Source organism: Garra rufa, chromosome 16 (genome assembly GCF_049309525.1).
Source record: "Garra rufa chromosome 16, GarRuf1.0, whole genome shotgun sequence".
Lineage (NCBI taxonomy): Eukaryota > Metazoa > Chordata > Actinopteri > Cypriniformes > Cyprinidae > Garra > Garra rufa.
Window position 1 is genome coordinate 20,488,426 of NC_133376.1, and position 13,549 is coordinate 20,501,974.

At 34.7% G+C, this 13,549-nt stretch overlaps 1 protein-coding gene across 2 annotated transcripts in view; it reads right to left on the reverse strand.

Moving 5' to 3' along the window:
- Nucleotides 1–2,209: 2,209 nt before the first annotated feature.
- The window catches only part of slc44a1b (solute carrier family 44 member 1b), a 45,676-nt gene continuing 34,336 nt past the window's right edge, over nt 2,210–13,549 (reverse strand). For both annotated transcript variants that reach the window (XM_073821126.1, XM_073821127.1), the window contains exons 10-15: nt 13,360–13,528; nt 10,015–10,171; nt 7,587–7,670; nt 7,347–7,484; nt 4,634–4,870; nt 2,210–2,545 (exon numbers count right to left, since the gene is read on the reverse strand). In XM_073821126.1, the coding sequence (XP_073677227.1) occupies nt 2,210–2,545; nt 4,634–4,870; nt 7,347–7,484; nt 7,587–7,670; nt 10,015–10,171; nt 13,360–13,528 (1,121 nt within the window). The remainder of the gene's footprint in view (nt 2,546–4,633; nt 4,871–7,346; nt 7,485–7,586; nt 7,671–10,014; nt 10,172–13,359; nt 13,529–13,549) is intronic.

Here is a 13,549-nt window from a genome sequence, read left to right on the forward strand (position 1 = left end):
TTTATCAGAGAATATTCGACATGACCTACTTCATTTAAAAGTAGACATTTCAAGCTTTCTATACTTTTATTTTTCATGTCTGAGAGGTACGTATTCAGGTTGTTTTAAATGTCTGTGAAGAGAGGTGACAAAGACCGAGACGGCAGAGAGCGCACCCTGGTTATTTTATTTATTTTACAAAAGCACATTGTTTTCTTGTTTCTTAGCAGTTTCAAAATGACTAAGTATTTTTAGTTATTTTCGCACTGGTGCAGTCTTTGACCCCAGAGGGTTTAACAGTGTTGCTGTGGGATGTTTTTCACCCCAATAACGTGATATTTAGCCCCTGGAATGCATCTCTAACATTGTCCAACAGCAACATTAAAATAGTGTAGATTAGTGTACAATGTTTTATTAATTTACAATAATTCATATTGGGGGCATCCAAGTTATCTGACATATTTGAACATGTTTAAAAAAGTAACACAATAATTACTTTCCCTGGTAATATTTACTTTTATAATGATGTAACTAGTAACTATACTAATAACTTTTTTAAAGTACCATGCCCAACACTGGCATGAACATCACAGAGCATTTGTGTTTTGGTTTGTTGTTTTTTTTTTACAAAATGGCCTATCATTTCACCAGATAATACCCTTATTCCTTGGCTGGGATCATGTAGACGACTTTAAAGCTGCATTAAAACTACAATTTGGACCTTCAACCCATTGAACTCCACTATTTGGAGCAAAATCCTGTAATGTTTTCCTCAAAAACCTCAATTTCTTTTCGACTGAAGAAAGAAAAATACAAACATAATGGATAATATGGATGGGGGTGAGTAAATTATTAGGACATTTTTATTCTGGAAGTGAACTAATCCTTTAAAGGAACACTCCACTTTTTTTGGAAATAGGCTCATTCTCCAACTCCCCCCCGAGTTAATAAGTTGAGTTTTACCGTTTTGAAATCCATTCAGCCGTTCTCCTGTTCTGGCGATATCACTTTTAGCATAGCTTAGCATAGATCATTGAATCCTATTAGACCAATAGCATCACGTTCAAAAATGACCAACGAGTTTCCATATTTCTCCTATTTAAAACTTGACTCTTCTGTAGTTATATCGTGTACTAAGACCGGTGGAAATGCAAAGCTGCGAGTTTCTAGGCTGATAAGATTAGGAACTACACTCCCATTCCGGCGTAATAGTCAAGGAAGTTTGCTGCCGTAATATGGCCGAAGCAGGAGCAGTAATACCACGCAGCACATGTGCAAATGCTAAACTAGCTGGGAACTCATTTCTGATAATACTCCGCCTGCTTCGGCCATATTACGGCAGCAAACTTCCTTGACTATTACGCCGGAATGGGAGTGTAGTTCCTAATCTTATCAGCCTAGAAACTCACAGCTTTGCATTTCCACCGGTCTTAGTACACGATATAACTACAGAAGAGTCAAGTTTTAAATACGACAAATATGGAAACTCGTTGGTCATTTTTGAACGCGATGCTATTGGTCTAATAGGATTCAATGATCTATGCTAAGCTATGCTAAAAGTGATATCGCCAGAACAGGAGAACGACTGAATGGATTTCAAAACGGTAAAAATCAACTTATTAACTCGGGGGGAGTTGGAGAATGAGCCTATTTCCAAAAAAAGTGGAGTGTTCTTTTAAGGTAATTAAGAACCTTTTATTTATTGTTGCACAGAAACAATGAACATTTTAAGTCAACAACCCCATATACGGTCAGTCCTTATCTTATGCTACTAATCAAACTGTGTTCTTACTGACCCGGTAATAATTTTGATAGTAAAACTGTACAATTTGCCATGGTTTATCGAGAAAGTCAGGAGCTATGTGGTTATCGGCTAAATTGCTAATTGAGAATTGTGGAAAATGTGACCATCAAGATAATAAGGTAATCAAGATAATGTCCTTCCCTTTCTCTACTCCTCTTGTTTTTCCAGCTTTGCAGTTTCAATTATCTTTCCTCCAAATAGCAACATGGTGATTTTAAGGCAACGGATATATAAGTACAGTCTATAGCTGCCATGTGAGTTCAAGACAGTCAGTATAAAAAAAGAAGAGGCAAGAATGAAATGGAAAAAAAAGATGAAAAAAAAAAAATCCACAGATAGAAAAATAGATGTTCATGCTCTGTTAATGCGATGCATAGAAAGGTTAGAAGAAAAGACAGATGGATGAAGGAGACGAGAAAGCGTTAGTCAGCATGCAGCAGCAGCCACCGGCGTGTTCTGGAGCAATGTGACCAAGAAGAAGAGGGTGGAGGTGGGCAGGCAGACAGACAGGAAGATGATCATGTCTTGTGTGAAGCAGAGCACCAGTGTGTGCTCCGACAGAGCCCAGTCCAGCAGCACACACAGCAGCAGGTAGTACAGGTGGAACTCCTGCAAGGCCTGCCACTCCGCCCCTGCCACGCCCACGTCACCACTCACCATGGCCTTAACCTCCGTCAACTCTACCTCTTCCTTGGGACGGGCGCGCTTGCTGCGCCCCCGCTCCTCCATCGCCATTGACCTCCTGCTGTTCTCCACAAACTCCTGCAAGAGAGGAAAGTAATAAATCAAACTAGAGTCCAGTACAGCTGCTTGCTAGAGGCGGCTGTCACACTGGGTTTGATTTTTCACCAGCTGAAATCCACTATCTCTGCCACAGTATGTTTGGGTGAATGTTCAAGTCATATTTCAGCCCAAAATAAAAAAGTAATAAAATATTATTAGCTTATGTAAGAAGCATTAAGACCTTTAAATGAGAATACATATACACTGCCATTCAAAAGTATGGTATCAGTAAGACTTTAAATGTTTTTTTTTTTGTTTTTTTTTAAAGAAGTTTCTTATGGTCATCAAGGCTGCATTTATTTGATCAAAAATCCAGAAAAAAATGTAATATTGTGAAATATTATTTCAACGTAAAATAACCATTTTCTATGTGAATATATTTGAAAATGCAATTTATTCCTGTGAAGAGAGCTGAATTTTCAACAATATTACTCCAGTCTTCAGTGTCACTTGATCCTTCAGAAATCATTCTAATATGTTGATTTATTGAAAACAATTGTTGAAAACAATATTTTTCTGGAACCTTTTTTTCAGGATTCTATAAAATAGAAATCTTCTGCAACAATATAAACTACAATTTATAAGTTTGTGGTCAGTAAATTTTACTTCTTTTAAAATTTTTTTTTTTTTATTCACCAAGGATGTGTTACATTGATTAAAAAGTGATAGTAAAGACTTATATTGTTAGAAAAGATTTCTATTTTAAATTAATTTTTAATATTTAATTTAGTAATTTTTAAATAAATGCTACTTTTTTATTCATTAAAGAATCCTAAAAAAAGAATTACACGTTCCAACAAAATATTAAGCAGCACAACTGTTTCCAAACTCGATAATAAATCAGCATATTAGAATGATTTTTGAAGGATCATGTGACACTGACGACTGGCGTAATGGCGAAAAAAAATTCAGCTATGTATCAAAGAAATATATTTTAAAATGAACAAAACATTATTTTAAACTGTAGTAATATTTCACAATATTACTGTTTTTCTATATTTTTGATCAAATAAATGCAGCCTTGATGACCATAAGTATAAAATATATATAAAAAATCTTACTGATCCCCTATTTTTGAACGGCAGTGTATATATATATATAACATTTCTGTGAAATAAATATAAATATACATACATACAAAAAAATATTTAAAAAAAAATCCATTCAGAATAATTGGATTTTTTTTTTTTTTAAATATCCAAAATACACTGGCAAAAAAAAAAATGGTATAAAAAACATTTTCAAATTGTAGTTTTTTGAAGTAGAAGTAGTATTTTCTTTTTTTCTTGTTTTCACTTTTTTTCCTTATGAAATGATGATTTTGCAGAGTAAATGAAACGTCATCAATAGCAGATCACTTCCATAACTAATGGAAGATCGCCTCTATAACATTCGCAAATTTAATCCCGCATTTCTTAGACCAGATTACCATTTTTAAACAGACTAGGATACTGTTCCTCAGCATGCAACTGGAAAACATTCTTCCTCCCAAAAGCAAAAAGGTGCTGAAATGGTGCCAGTAACTGCACACTGAACAGATATTTTTACCCGAAGCAGCTCTGAGAAAGAAAGTAGTTGACATGTTCCAAAGTCTGTTGCTGTGCTACAACCTTTACTGCGAGTGACTTTGCATTTCTGAGGGCTGTGATTCTGCGCAGCACCTCAAGGCTCAAGCCTACTCTTTTGATTTCACAAAGCCGTTGGCTACACAATTTGGCTGACTATGTGAAAAGTAGAAAGCAGCTTTATAAAAGCGCACAAGAAACTAGCCTTGTGTGAGTTTTTTTTCCCCCTTGAAAAATCAAGGAGCTTTTCAAAACAAAAGTTGAAAGTTGTCCAAAGAGAATATCTGGGACACCATCTGAATCTTAAAATATTAACGTATCCAGGCCAGCAGAGAGCCTGCATTCAAAAGAAGGAACGAAGCTACAACACAAAACAGAAACGTGACTCAGATGGCAAGTGCGCTCGCAACAGTGAGACTATTTATGGTGTTCTGATCCAACGGCAGACAGAAGGAGAGAATTGCACAGATAGTCTGCAACCTTTTCTTCAGCGGTGACTCACCATCAGGGCCTTGTCCATGTAGAACTCCCTCCCAGGTGTGCCGTTGTTGTATTTGGTGTCGATGGCAAAGCAGAGGAAGAGCACGTCCACCACGATCTCGAAGATGGACAGGAAGCAGTGTGCCACCAGGAACGCGAACAGACACACGATGATGAGCGGCAGGACCCACTCGGTGTAATCTCTCTGATAGTTCAGCGCTAACACCCCGGCGAACGCCGTGCACGTCACGATCAGGACCTGCACGGGGATAGATATGCAAATGCTTAATTATTCGGTGTAACTATTATGAAAACAGCATGCAGGAAAGACAAGAATAGCTAGTCTCCAGCATGATGTGTCCTTCAAGCTTCTTAACTAGTTGAAGCATCAAGGCATCCTTGGTAACACAGCTTCATCAATAAAATGGTGAACTAGCTTAACCATTTCAATTTATAGTTAGCATACACTGCTGTTCAAAAATTTGGGATCACTAAGAATTTTAATGTCTCTTATGCGCATCAAAGATCCATTTATTTGATCAAAAATATGGAAAAAAGTAATATGAAATGTCGCAATTTAAAAGATCAGTTTTCCATTTTAATATATATAAAATATAATTTATTTTCATCAGCCATTACTCCAGAGTTCAGTGTCACATGATCCTTCAGAAATCTGAATTATAGAACTAGTAATTCTTTTTTTTAGAATTCTTTAATGAATAAACAGTCAAAAAATGACAGCATTTATTCAAAATAGAAATCTTTTCTAACAATATATACAGCTGGAAACAGTTGTGATGCTTATTTTTTTGGAACCTTTTTCAGTATTCTTTGATGAATAAATAGTTAAAAGGACAGCATTTATTCAAAATAGAAATCTTTTCTAACAATGTAAGTCTTTACTATCACTTTTTAACCAATTTAACTGAACTTGAATAAAGGATTAATTTCTTTCGAAGAAAGAAAGAAAAAAAGAAAGAACGAAAAAAACTACTGCCCCCAGACTTTGTAGTTTTTATTGTTAGAAAAGTCCCTTTTAAATAAATGCTGTTCTTTTTAGCATTTTGTTCATTGAAGAATCCTGAAAAAAGTATCAGGTTCCAAAAGAATATTAAGCAGCACAAGTGTTTCCAACACTGATAATAAATCAGGATATTAGGACAATTAAGACTGGTGTAATAATGCTAAAAATTCAGCTTTGCATCACAGGAATACATTCCATCTATAGTATAATAAAAATAGAACACCGCTATTTTTAAATTGCAATAATATTTCACATTATTATTCACATTATTATTATTATTATTGCCTTGAAGAGCAGAAAACGCTTCTCTAAAAACATAAAAATCTTAAATGGTAAAAATAAATTGACAAATTAGAAATGTAATAATTTACTATTTAAACTGGACCTGAATTATTTCTGGGTTTATTTTGTACACATGAACATATACAAAAATGTATAATAGATAGATTGTTTTTGTGTAATTTAACGTCATGCCAGCTACAACTGCTATTTTCATGATGAGAAACAGGCTAAAATGTAGAAAATATGAAAAAAACTAAATGTTTTTTACACCTTCAATACAAAGTTTAAAACTAAATCTGGCTTCACTTTTTCAATCTTGTAATAAATAGTAAGCAATAAATAATGGTTCTAAACAGTGCCATAAACTGAAGGCTACTAGCAATTAATAATGAAAAATTTAAATATAAGAAAATAATAAAAAAGACAAGGGATGCACTGAAATATTAGCTGCCAAAAGTTAATGGACAGAAATGGTATTTTTGTTTTTCGTCCAAAAAAGAAAAATATTTGGCACGCCACACAAACTAAATAAATAAATCGCATAGAACTAAATAAAAACAATACATTGATATATTTTTTTTTTAATCTGTCCAATTTTATTGCGATTTTTTCAGTAAAAAATGGGGTTATTTTATTGGCTTGTGTTTTTTAAATTCAATATCATTCAAATTATTGAGTCAAATTCATTAAAATTAAGTTAAATTAAGTTAAATTGAGTTAAATTAAAAAGTCTTACAAAATTAATTGTTATAACTATGTTATATAAATATAATTAAAAATATGATTTTATAAATATGTTATTTAATGAAATCATAAATAGTTTTCGGTTTTTGATTTCAGTTTCTGTCAAGAATTTTAATTTTGGTGCATCCCTAAAAAAACAAACAAAAAAAAAACACATACACTACCATTCTAAGGTTTGGAAAAAGCTAAAAAAAAAAAATATTAATACTTTTATTCAGAAAAAGTGACAGTAATTTTTTAAAGACAATAAAGATATAAAAAAAAAATACTTTTTTTTGTTCGAATGTTGTTCTTTTGAAATTTCTATTCACTAAAGAACCATGTATCATGGTTTCCACAAAAATATTAAGCGGCACAGTTGTTTTCAACATTGATAATAATAAGAAATGTTTCTTGAGCAGCAAATCAGCATATTAGAATGATTTCTGAAGGATCATGTGACATTGACGACTAGAGTAATGATGCTGAAAATTCAGCTTTACCATCACAGGAATAAATTACATTTTAAAATATATTCAAATAGAAAACAGTTCTTTTAAATCGCAATAATATATTACTGTATTTTAATCAAATAAATGCAGCCTTGCTGAGGTAAAAACATAAAAATAAAATCTTACTGACTCCAGAAATTCAAATAACAGTTTAAATGCTGGACGACCACTATCAAAACTCATCTGTTCTTCACCTTGCCCAGGAAGAGAACAAAATCTCCGACGGTGTTGATGGTCGCCACCCTAAGAGCGTTTTCCACCAGGATCATGAAGGCATCGCGGGCCGAGGTGCAGAAACTGGTGCTGTTTATGGCCGTCGCCGCATATGCATTCTAGAAACACATTGCAAGAATTAATACATCACACAAAAGAGCATCCGAATGAACTACAATTTTTACCTCTGCAAAGTATGAGCTATCCATCGACCAACCTACCTGATTCAAATAATTGAGGCACTTCTCCAGACACCACAGACAGCAGATACAAGCCTTAAGCATGCAGCGTGCACAAGCATTTTCCTGTGAGGTGAACATGGAACAGAATCAGAACACGCACAAACACTATTCACAGTGCATGTCTGTTGCAAATTAGTCAAGCACTTCTTTAATGCTCCAAATCTGCCTTTATAAAGCTGGCACTGATATCTATTAGAGTTCATTATATTCCCAAGATCCTCAGCTATATATCAAGTAAACGATACGTCACCTAAGTGGAACCCATGAGGACAGTAATAAATAGCTTTCAGCATTAACTTCAAAGGATACCCACCCAACACACCAAGATAATGCCAAAATAAGTATTTAGGAAAACTATTTCAGACAACGAAAGTAATGATCGCTTCACTGCTGATTCAAAAAGCAAAAGCCAATTTAACATTTTTTTCCACTTAGCTTTTAGCCATTGCATTAGTCTTAAAAACTGCATATGAAAATTGAGCCTGTTTACTTTAGTAATAAAAATAGCCGGTTTTATCATGCATTATTTATAAGTAAACAGAGAAAATGAAACACAGAGAGAAAAAAAAAAAAAAAAACGGGATCATCCACCCAGGATTATCATCTTTAATTAAAGCCATACAAAAAAAGTGTTACTTGAAAACAAAATAAACATAAGCTTAAATAAAACAAAATATAAAAAGAATTTTAATATAAAAATTAATTTTATTTGATTTAAAGTATTAAAATAACTAAAACTAATAAAGAAAAACTATAAAGACATTCACAAAACTGTTTTAAAAAGCTGGTTTTATTGTGCTTTCCTTATCAGTAAACACAGAGAAAATGTTTATTTAAAAAAAGGATTATCCACCCAGGATTATCATTATTAATTAAAAATAAAAGCATTAAAAAGATTTAAAAATTCAGCTAAAATAAAACAAAATTTATTTTAACTTGAAGTATTAAAAAACAAACTAATAAATACAAAACAATAAACTATAAAGACGTTTAATAAACTGACAAGAAAAAATATTAAAAAAGTAAAAACAGAAAAATAAAAATAAAATAATTTAAACAATTTTTTTTTACTAATTAAAATGAAACAAAATCTGAAAAATAGAAAAACATTTTATTTTAACTTGAAGTATTTCAATAACTAAAACTAACAAATGAAAATCAATAAAAACTATAGGGATTCCCGAAAAATTATAAGAATGACTAAAATCAACAGTAAAATCTGAAAAATTAAAGGATAACTATTGCCAAAATGCAACCTGGGCTGTTTTTTTACTGTAAATGAGACAAAATTATATCTAAAAGCATAATTACGACAAACGAGCCGTTTTTGAGATTGACCATGATTTCGTTTTGTGGTCAGTGGCCGGTGAATGGGAATACTAGGGGCATACATTTGAGCGCATCAAAATCGATATTTTTACAACACTAAGAAGGCTCGACACACCATGAAACTTTGCTCGAAGTATTGCCTGGGTCTCTACACATGAACTCCAGCATTGAGAACATTGTTTGTGTACACAGAGTTTACTAAAAAGAAAGGTTTTGAACAACTCATTTTCACTGTTTGGATTTCCGCTCGCGGCCGTCTTGACAGTCAAGAAGTGTCGATTTCCAAATGCGAATGAATGGACTCCACTGGGCAAAATATTAGGCTTATATGAGGCTCTTTTTACAACTAGAAGATTAATATTGTTTTTCACTTGCGACAAAACAACGAATTAGCCGTGCATTTATATGGAAATATGCTTTAGGAGCTATCCATCCTCGCACTCGGAGATCGACACCTCTTGACTGGCCAGCGGAAACTCAAACAGTGAAAGTGAGTTGTTCAAAAACTTTCTTTTTAGTAAACTCTGTGTACACAAACAATGTTCTCAATACTCAAGTTCATGTGTAGAGACCCAGGCGATACTTCGAGCAAAGTTTCATGGTGTGTCGAGCCTTCTTAGTGTTGTAAAAATATCGATTTTGATGCGCTCAAAGTTATGCCCTTAGTACTCCCGTTCACCGGCCATTGTCCACAAAACGAAATCACGGTCGATCTCAAAAAAGGCTCGTTTGTCGTAATTATGCTTTTAGATATAAGTTTGTCTTGTTTACAGTAAAAAAAAAAACAGCCCAGGTTGCATTTCGGCAATAGTTATCCTTTAAAATAAAATCTAATTCAAAATATTAGCAAAAATTACAATAGTATATATTAATTATACTAAAATAACACATATTTAGTATTAAGTTAATTGTGAATATAATTCTCCCAAAAACACCATCTAAGAGCTGTCTAGTCCTAATAAAAACTGAATGTAGTAAGCATAAATATGCATGACGTCAGTTAAGACTCTTGCAACGAGAGAGATTTGCAATTTAGATCCAACAACCCAAGGACACGTCAAGTGAGCTGCCTCCCTACCTTTCCTTTGAGTTGGTTGTGGATGTACATGAGAATGAGGCGTGGGATCTTGACGAGGGTGATGATGAAGGAGCCCTTGGCCACAGTGCCCAGGTGATACCGCACCAGCCGCAGCACTGATGACAGGATGGGCGTCACCGGGAGTTTGGTTTTGTCCCTGGATGGACATGAAATAAATTACAGCAAAAAATACATCATCTTTCAAGGTTAGAACTGTGAGCTATTTCAAGAACAACTTCATTAAGGATTAGTTGAAGACAAACACAATTACAGGCTTAAAGGAGACGTTCACGTCCAGAACAAAAATGTATAGATAATTTACTCACCCCCTTGTCATGCAAGATGTTCATGTCTTTCTTTGTTTAGTCGTAAAGAAATAATGTTTTCTGGGGAAAACATTTCAGGATTTCTCTCCATATACTGGACTTCTATGGTGCCCCCGAGTTTGAACTTTTTATAATGCAGCTTCAAAGGGCTCTAAACGAACACAGCCGAGGAAGCTGATGCTCGTATTTTCTAGCTCTGCTTGTACTCTGTGTGTAGTCCAGTTTATAACAGTTAGGGTATGACGAAAAACTCAAAAATGTCCTATATCACTGCAGAAATACTGACCTAGAGTTTACAAAGTGAACATGCCAAAAAAAAAAAAATCTGCTGCCTAGTTAGGATCTTTTTTACAAAAAAAGGTAAAACCACAATGTAGAAGCGAGCAAAGGAGTTTTGAAGTTAGAAAAGAAAATGAGATGAGAGTTTTTCGACATACCCTAACTGTCATGAACCGGAATACACAGAGTACAAGCAGAGCTACACACGACGAGCATTTGAGGTTAAAAAGTATATAAATTGTTCATTTGTTTAGAAAATAACAGATCGTTTCACTAGATAAGATCCATTTAGAGTCATTTGAAGCTGCATTTAAACTGCATTTTGGAAGTTCAAATTTGGGGGCACCATAGAACTCCACTATATGGACATAAATCCTGAAATGTTTGTCTAAAAAAAAACTATTTATTTATGACTAAAGAAAGAAATACATAAACATCTTGGATGACAAGGGGGTGAGCAAATTATCAAATTATTAAATTGTAATTTTTTGTTCGGGAAGTGAACTTCTCTAAACGATCCAGCCGAGGAAGAAGGGTCTTATCTTATATACTTTTTAACCGCAAATGCTTGTCTTGTCTAGCTCTGCTTGTACTCTGTGTATTCCAGTTCATGACAGTTAGGGGTATGTTGAAAAACTCAAAATCATCCTATATCGCTGCAGAAGTACCGACCCAGTGTTTACAAAGTGAACAAAAAAGGTAAAACAGCAATGTAGGAGCAAGCAATGTAATTTTGAAGTTGGAGAAGAAAATTAGATGAGTTTTTCGACCTACCCTAACTGCCATGAACCGGAATACACAGAGTACAAGCAGAGCTAGACAATATGAGCATTTTAGATTAAAAAGTATATAAATTGTCGATTTGTTTCGCTAGATAAGACCCTTATTCCTCTGCTAGGGTCGTTTAGAGCCCTTTGAAGCTGCATTTAAACTGCATTTTGGAAGTTCATCCATGAAGTTCACTATATGAAGAGAAATGTTTTCCTCAACAAAACAATTTCTTTACAATTGAAGAAAAAAAGACATGAACATCTTGGATGACATGGGGGTGAGTAAATTATCTGTACATCTGTACATCTTTGTTCTGGAAGTGAACTTCTCTTTTAAAGAAACAGTTCCAACAAAAGATTTACATTTGCAGAAAATTTACTTCCCTCAGACCATGCAAGAAGTGTTTGTTTCTTCATCATAACAGAATTTGAAGAAATTTAGCTTTACATCACTTGCTCACCAGTGGATCCACAGCAGTAAATGGGTACCATCAGAATTTCCAAACTGCTGATTAAAACATCACAATAATCCACAAGTAATCCACATGACTGTTTGAACTCTCATTCTGACAGCCTCCATTCACTGCAGAGGAGCCATTGGTGAGCAAGTGATGCAATGCTAAATTTCTCCAATTTGTTCCAATGAAGAAACAAACTCATCTACATTTTGGATGGGCTGAGGGTGAGTAACTTTTCAGCTGTCTCTGTATATTAAACTGTGACCAATGGAAATATTTTAAGACATCATCAAAACATATTACATACAATCAAGCCCGAAATCAGACAGTTATTTATTTTTTTGACCGGAAATGACACAGGCTTCTCCCAAAAGATAATAAGACGATGTACAAGAGGCATCATTGTGGAAAAAAATATTTCTCAGCTTTTATTTACATTTGAACAAAAAGTGGCATGTCCAAAATTATTCATACCCTTTGCAAACTGTCACAGTCTATGGGAAAATCCAAAGTTCTATACCATTCCAAATAGTCAAAGCTGTTCTAAAGCATCCTAATTACCCTGATTCATTGGGAACAGCTGTTTTAATCAACTCAACAGGTGAAAAACAGAAGCTCTCTGCTGTTGGTTTGTGGACAGTCATGGCTAAGACAAAGGAGCTCACTGAAGACCTGCGGCTGCGCATTGTGGCTGCTCACAAGTCAGGAAAGGGCTATAAGACCATATCTAAATGTTTTCCAAAGTAAAAGTTCCAGTGGCTACAGTGCAAAGTATTATTAAAATAATGGTGGTGGGAACCTAATGTTTTGGGAGTGTTTTTTAGTGGGTGGACCAGGGAACCTAATCACAGGAGCAAAAAAAAAAAAAAGGAGCGATACATCAAAATTCTCAACAACAACATCAGGCAGTCTGCAGAAAAACCTGGCCTTCGGCACCAGTGGACATTTCAGCACGACCCAAAACACACAGCAAAAGTGGTGAAGAAATGGTTAGCAGACAAAAACATTAACGTTTTGCAGTGGCCCAGCCAGAGTCCTGACTTAAATCCAATTGAGAATCTGTGGAGGGAGCTAAAGATCAGGGTGATGGCAAGGAGACCCTCCAACCTGGAAGAGTTGGAGCTCATCGCTAAAGATGAATGGGCAAAAATACCAGTGGAGACATGCAAAAAGCTGGTCAGCAATTATAGGAAGCATTTGATTGCTGTAATAGCCAATAAAGGCTTTTCTATTGATTATTGAAAAGGGTATGAATAATTTTGGACATGCCACTTTTTGTTCAAATGTAAATAAAAGATGGGCAATAATTTTTTCTACAATGATGCCTCTTGTACATCGTCTTATCTTCTGGGAAACGTCTTTGTCATTTCTAATTTAAAAAAAACTTGCTGGTTGAATAAAAGTAACTTTAAGTCAGAATATACCAGGGGTATGAATAATTTCGGGCTTGACTGTACATCACCTTTGACAACAAAAGTAGTATTTGAGAGCATTTTCCCTAAAAATACAGACCTTGTGAAATAGTAGGTTACCACAGCACCAGCGACGGTCATCTGCTGACAAGCCAGGATGAACTCGCTGATCCAGATCAGTCCCACTGCGTGGTACCAGGTCATGTACTGTAGCGCTCCTGAGAGCCTGAACTCAACCAAGCCGGTATCCTCATTCTTCTCCGGGTTCCCTGTGGACATGAGTGTACAAG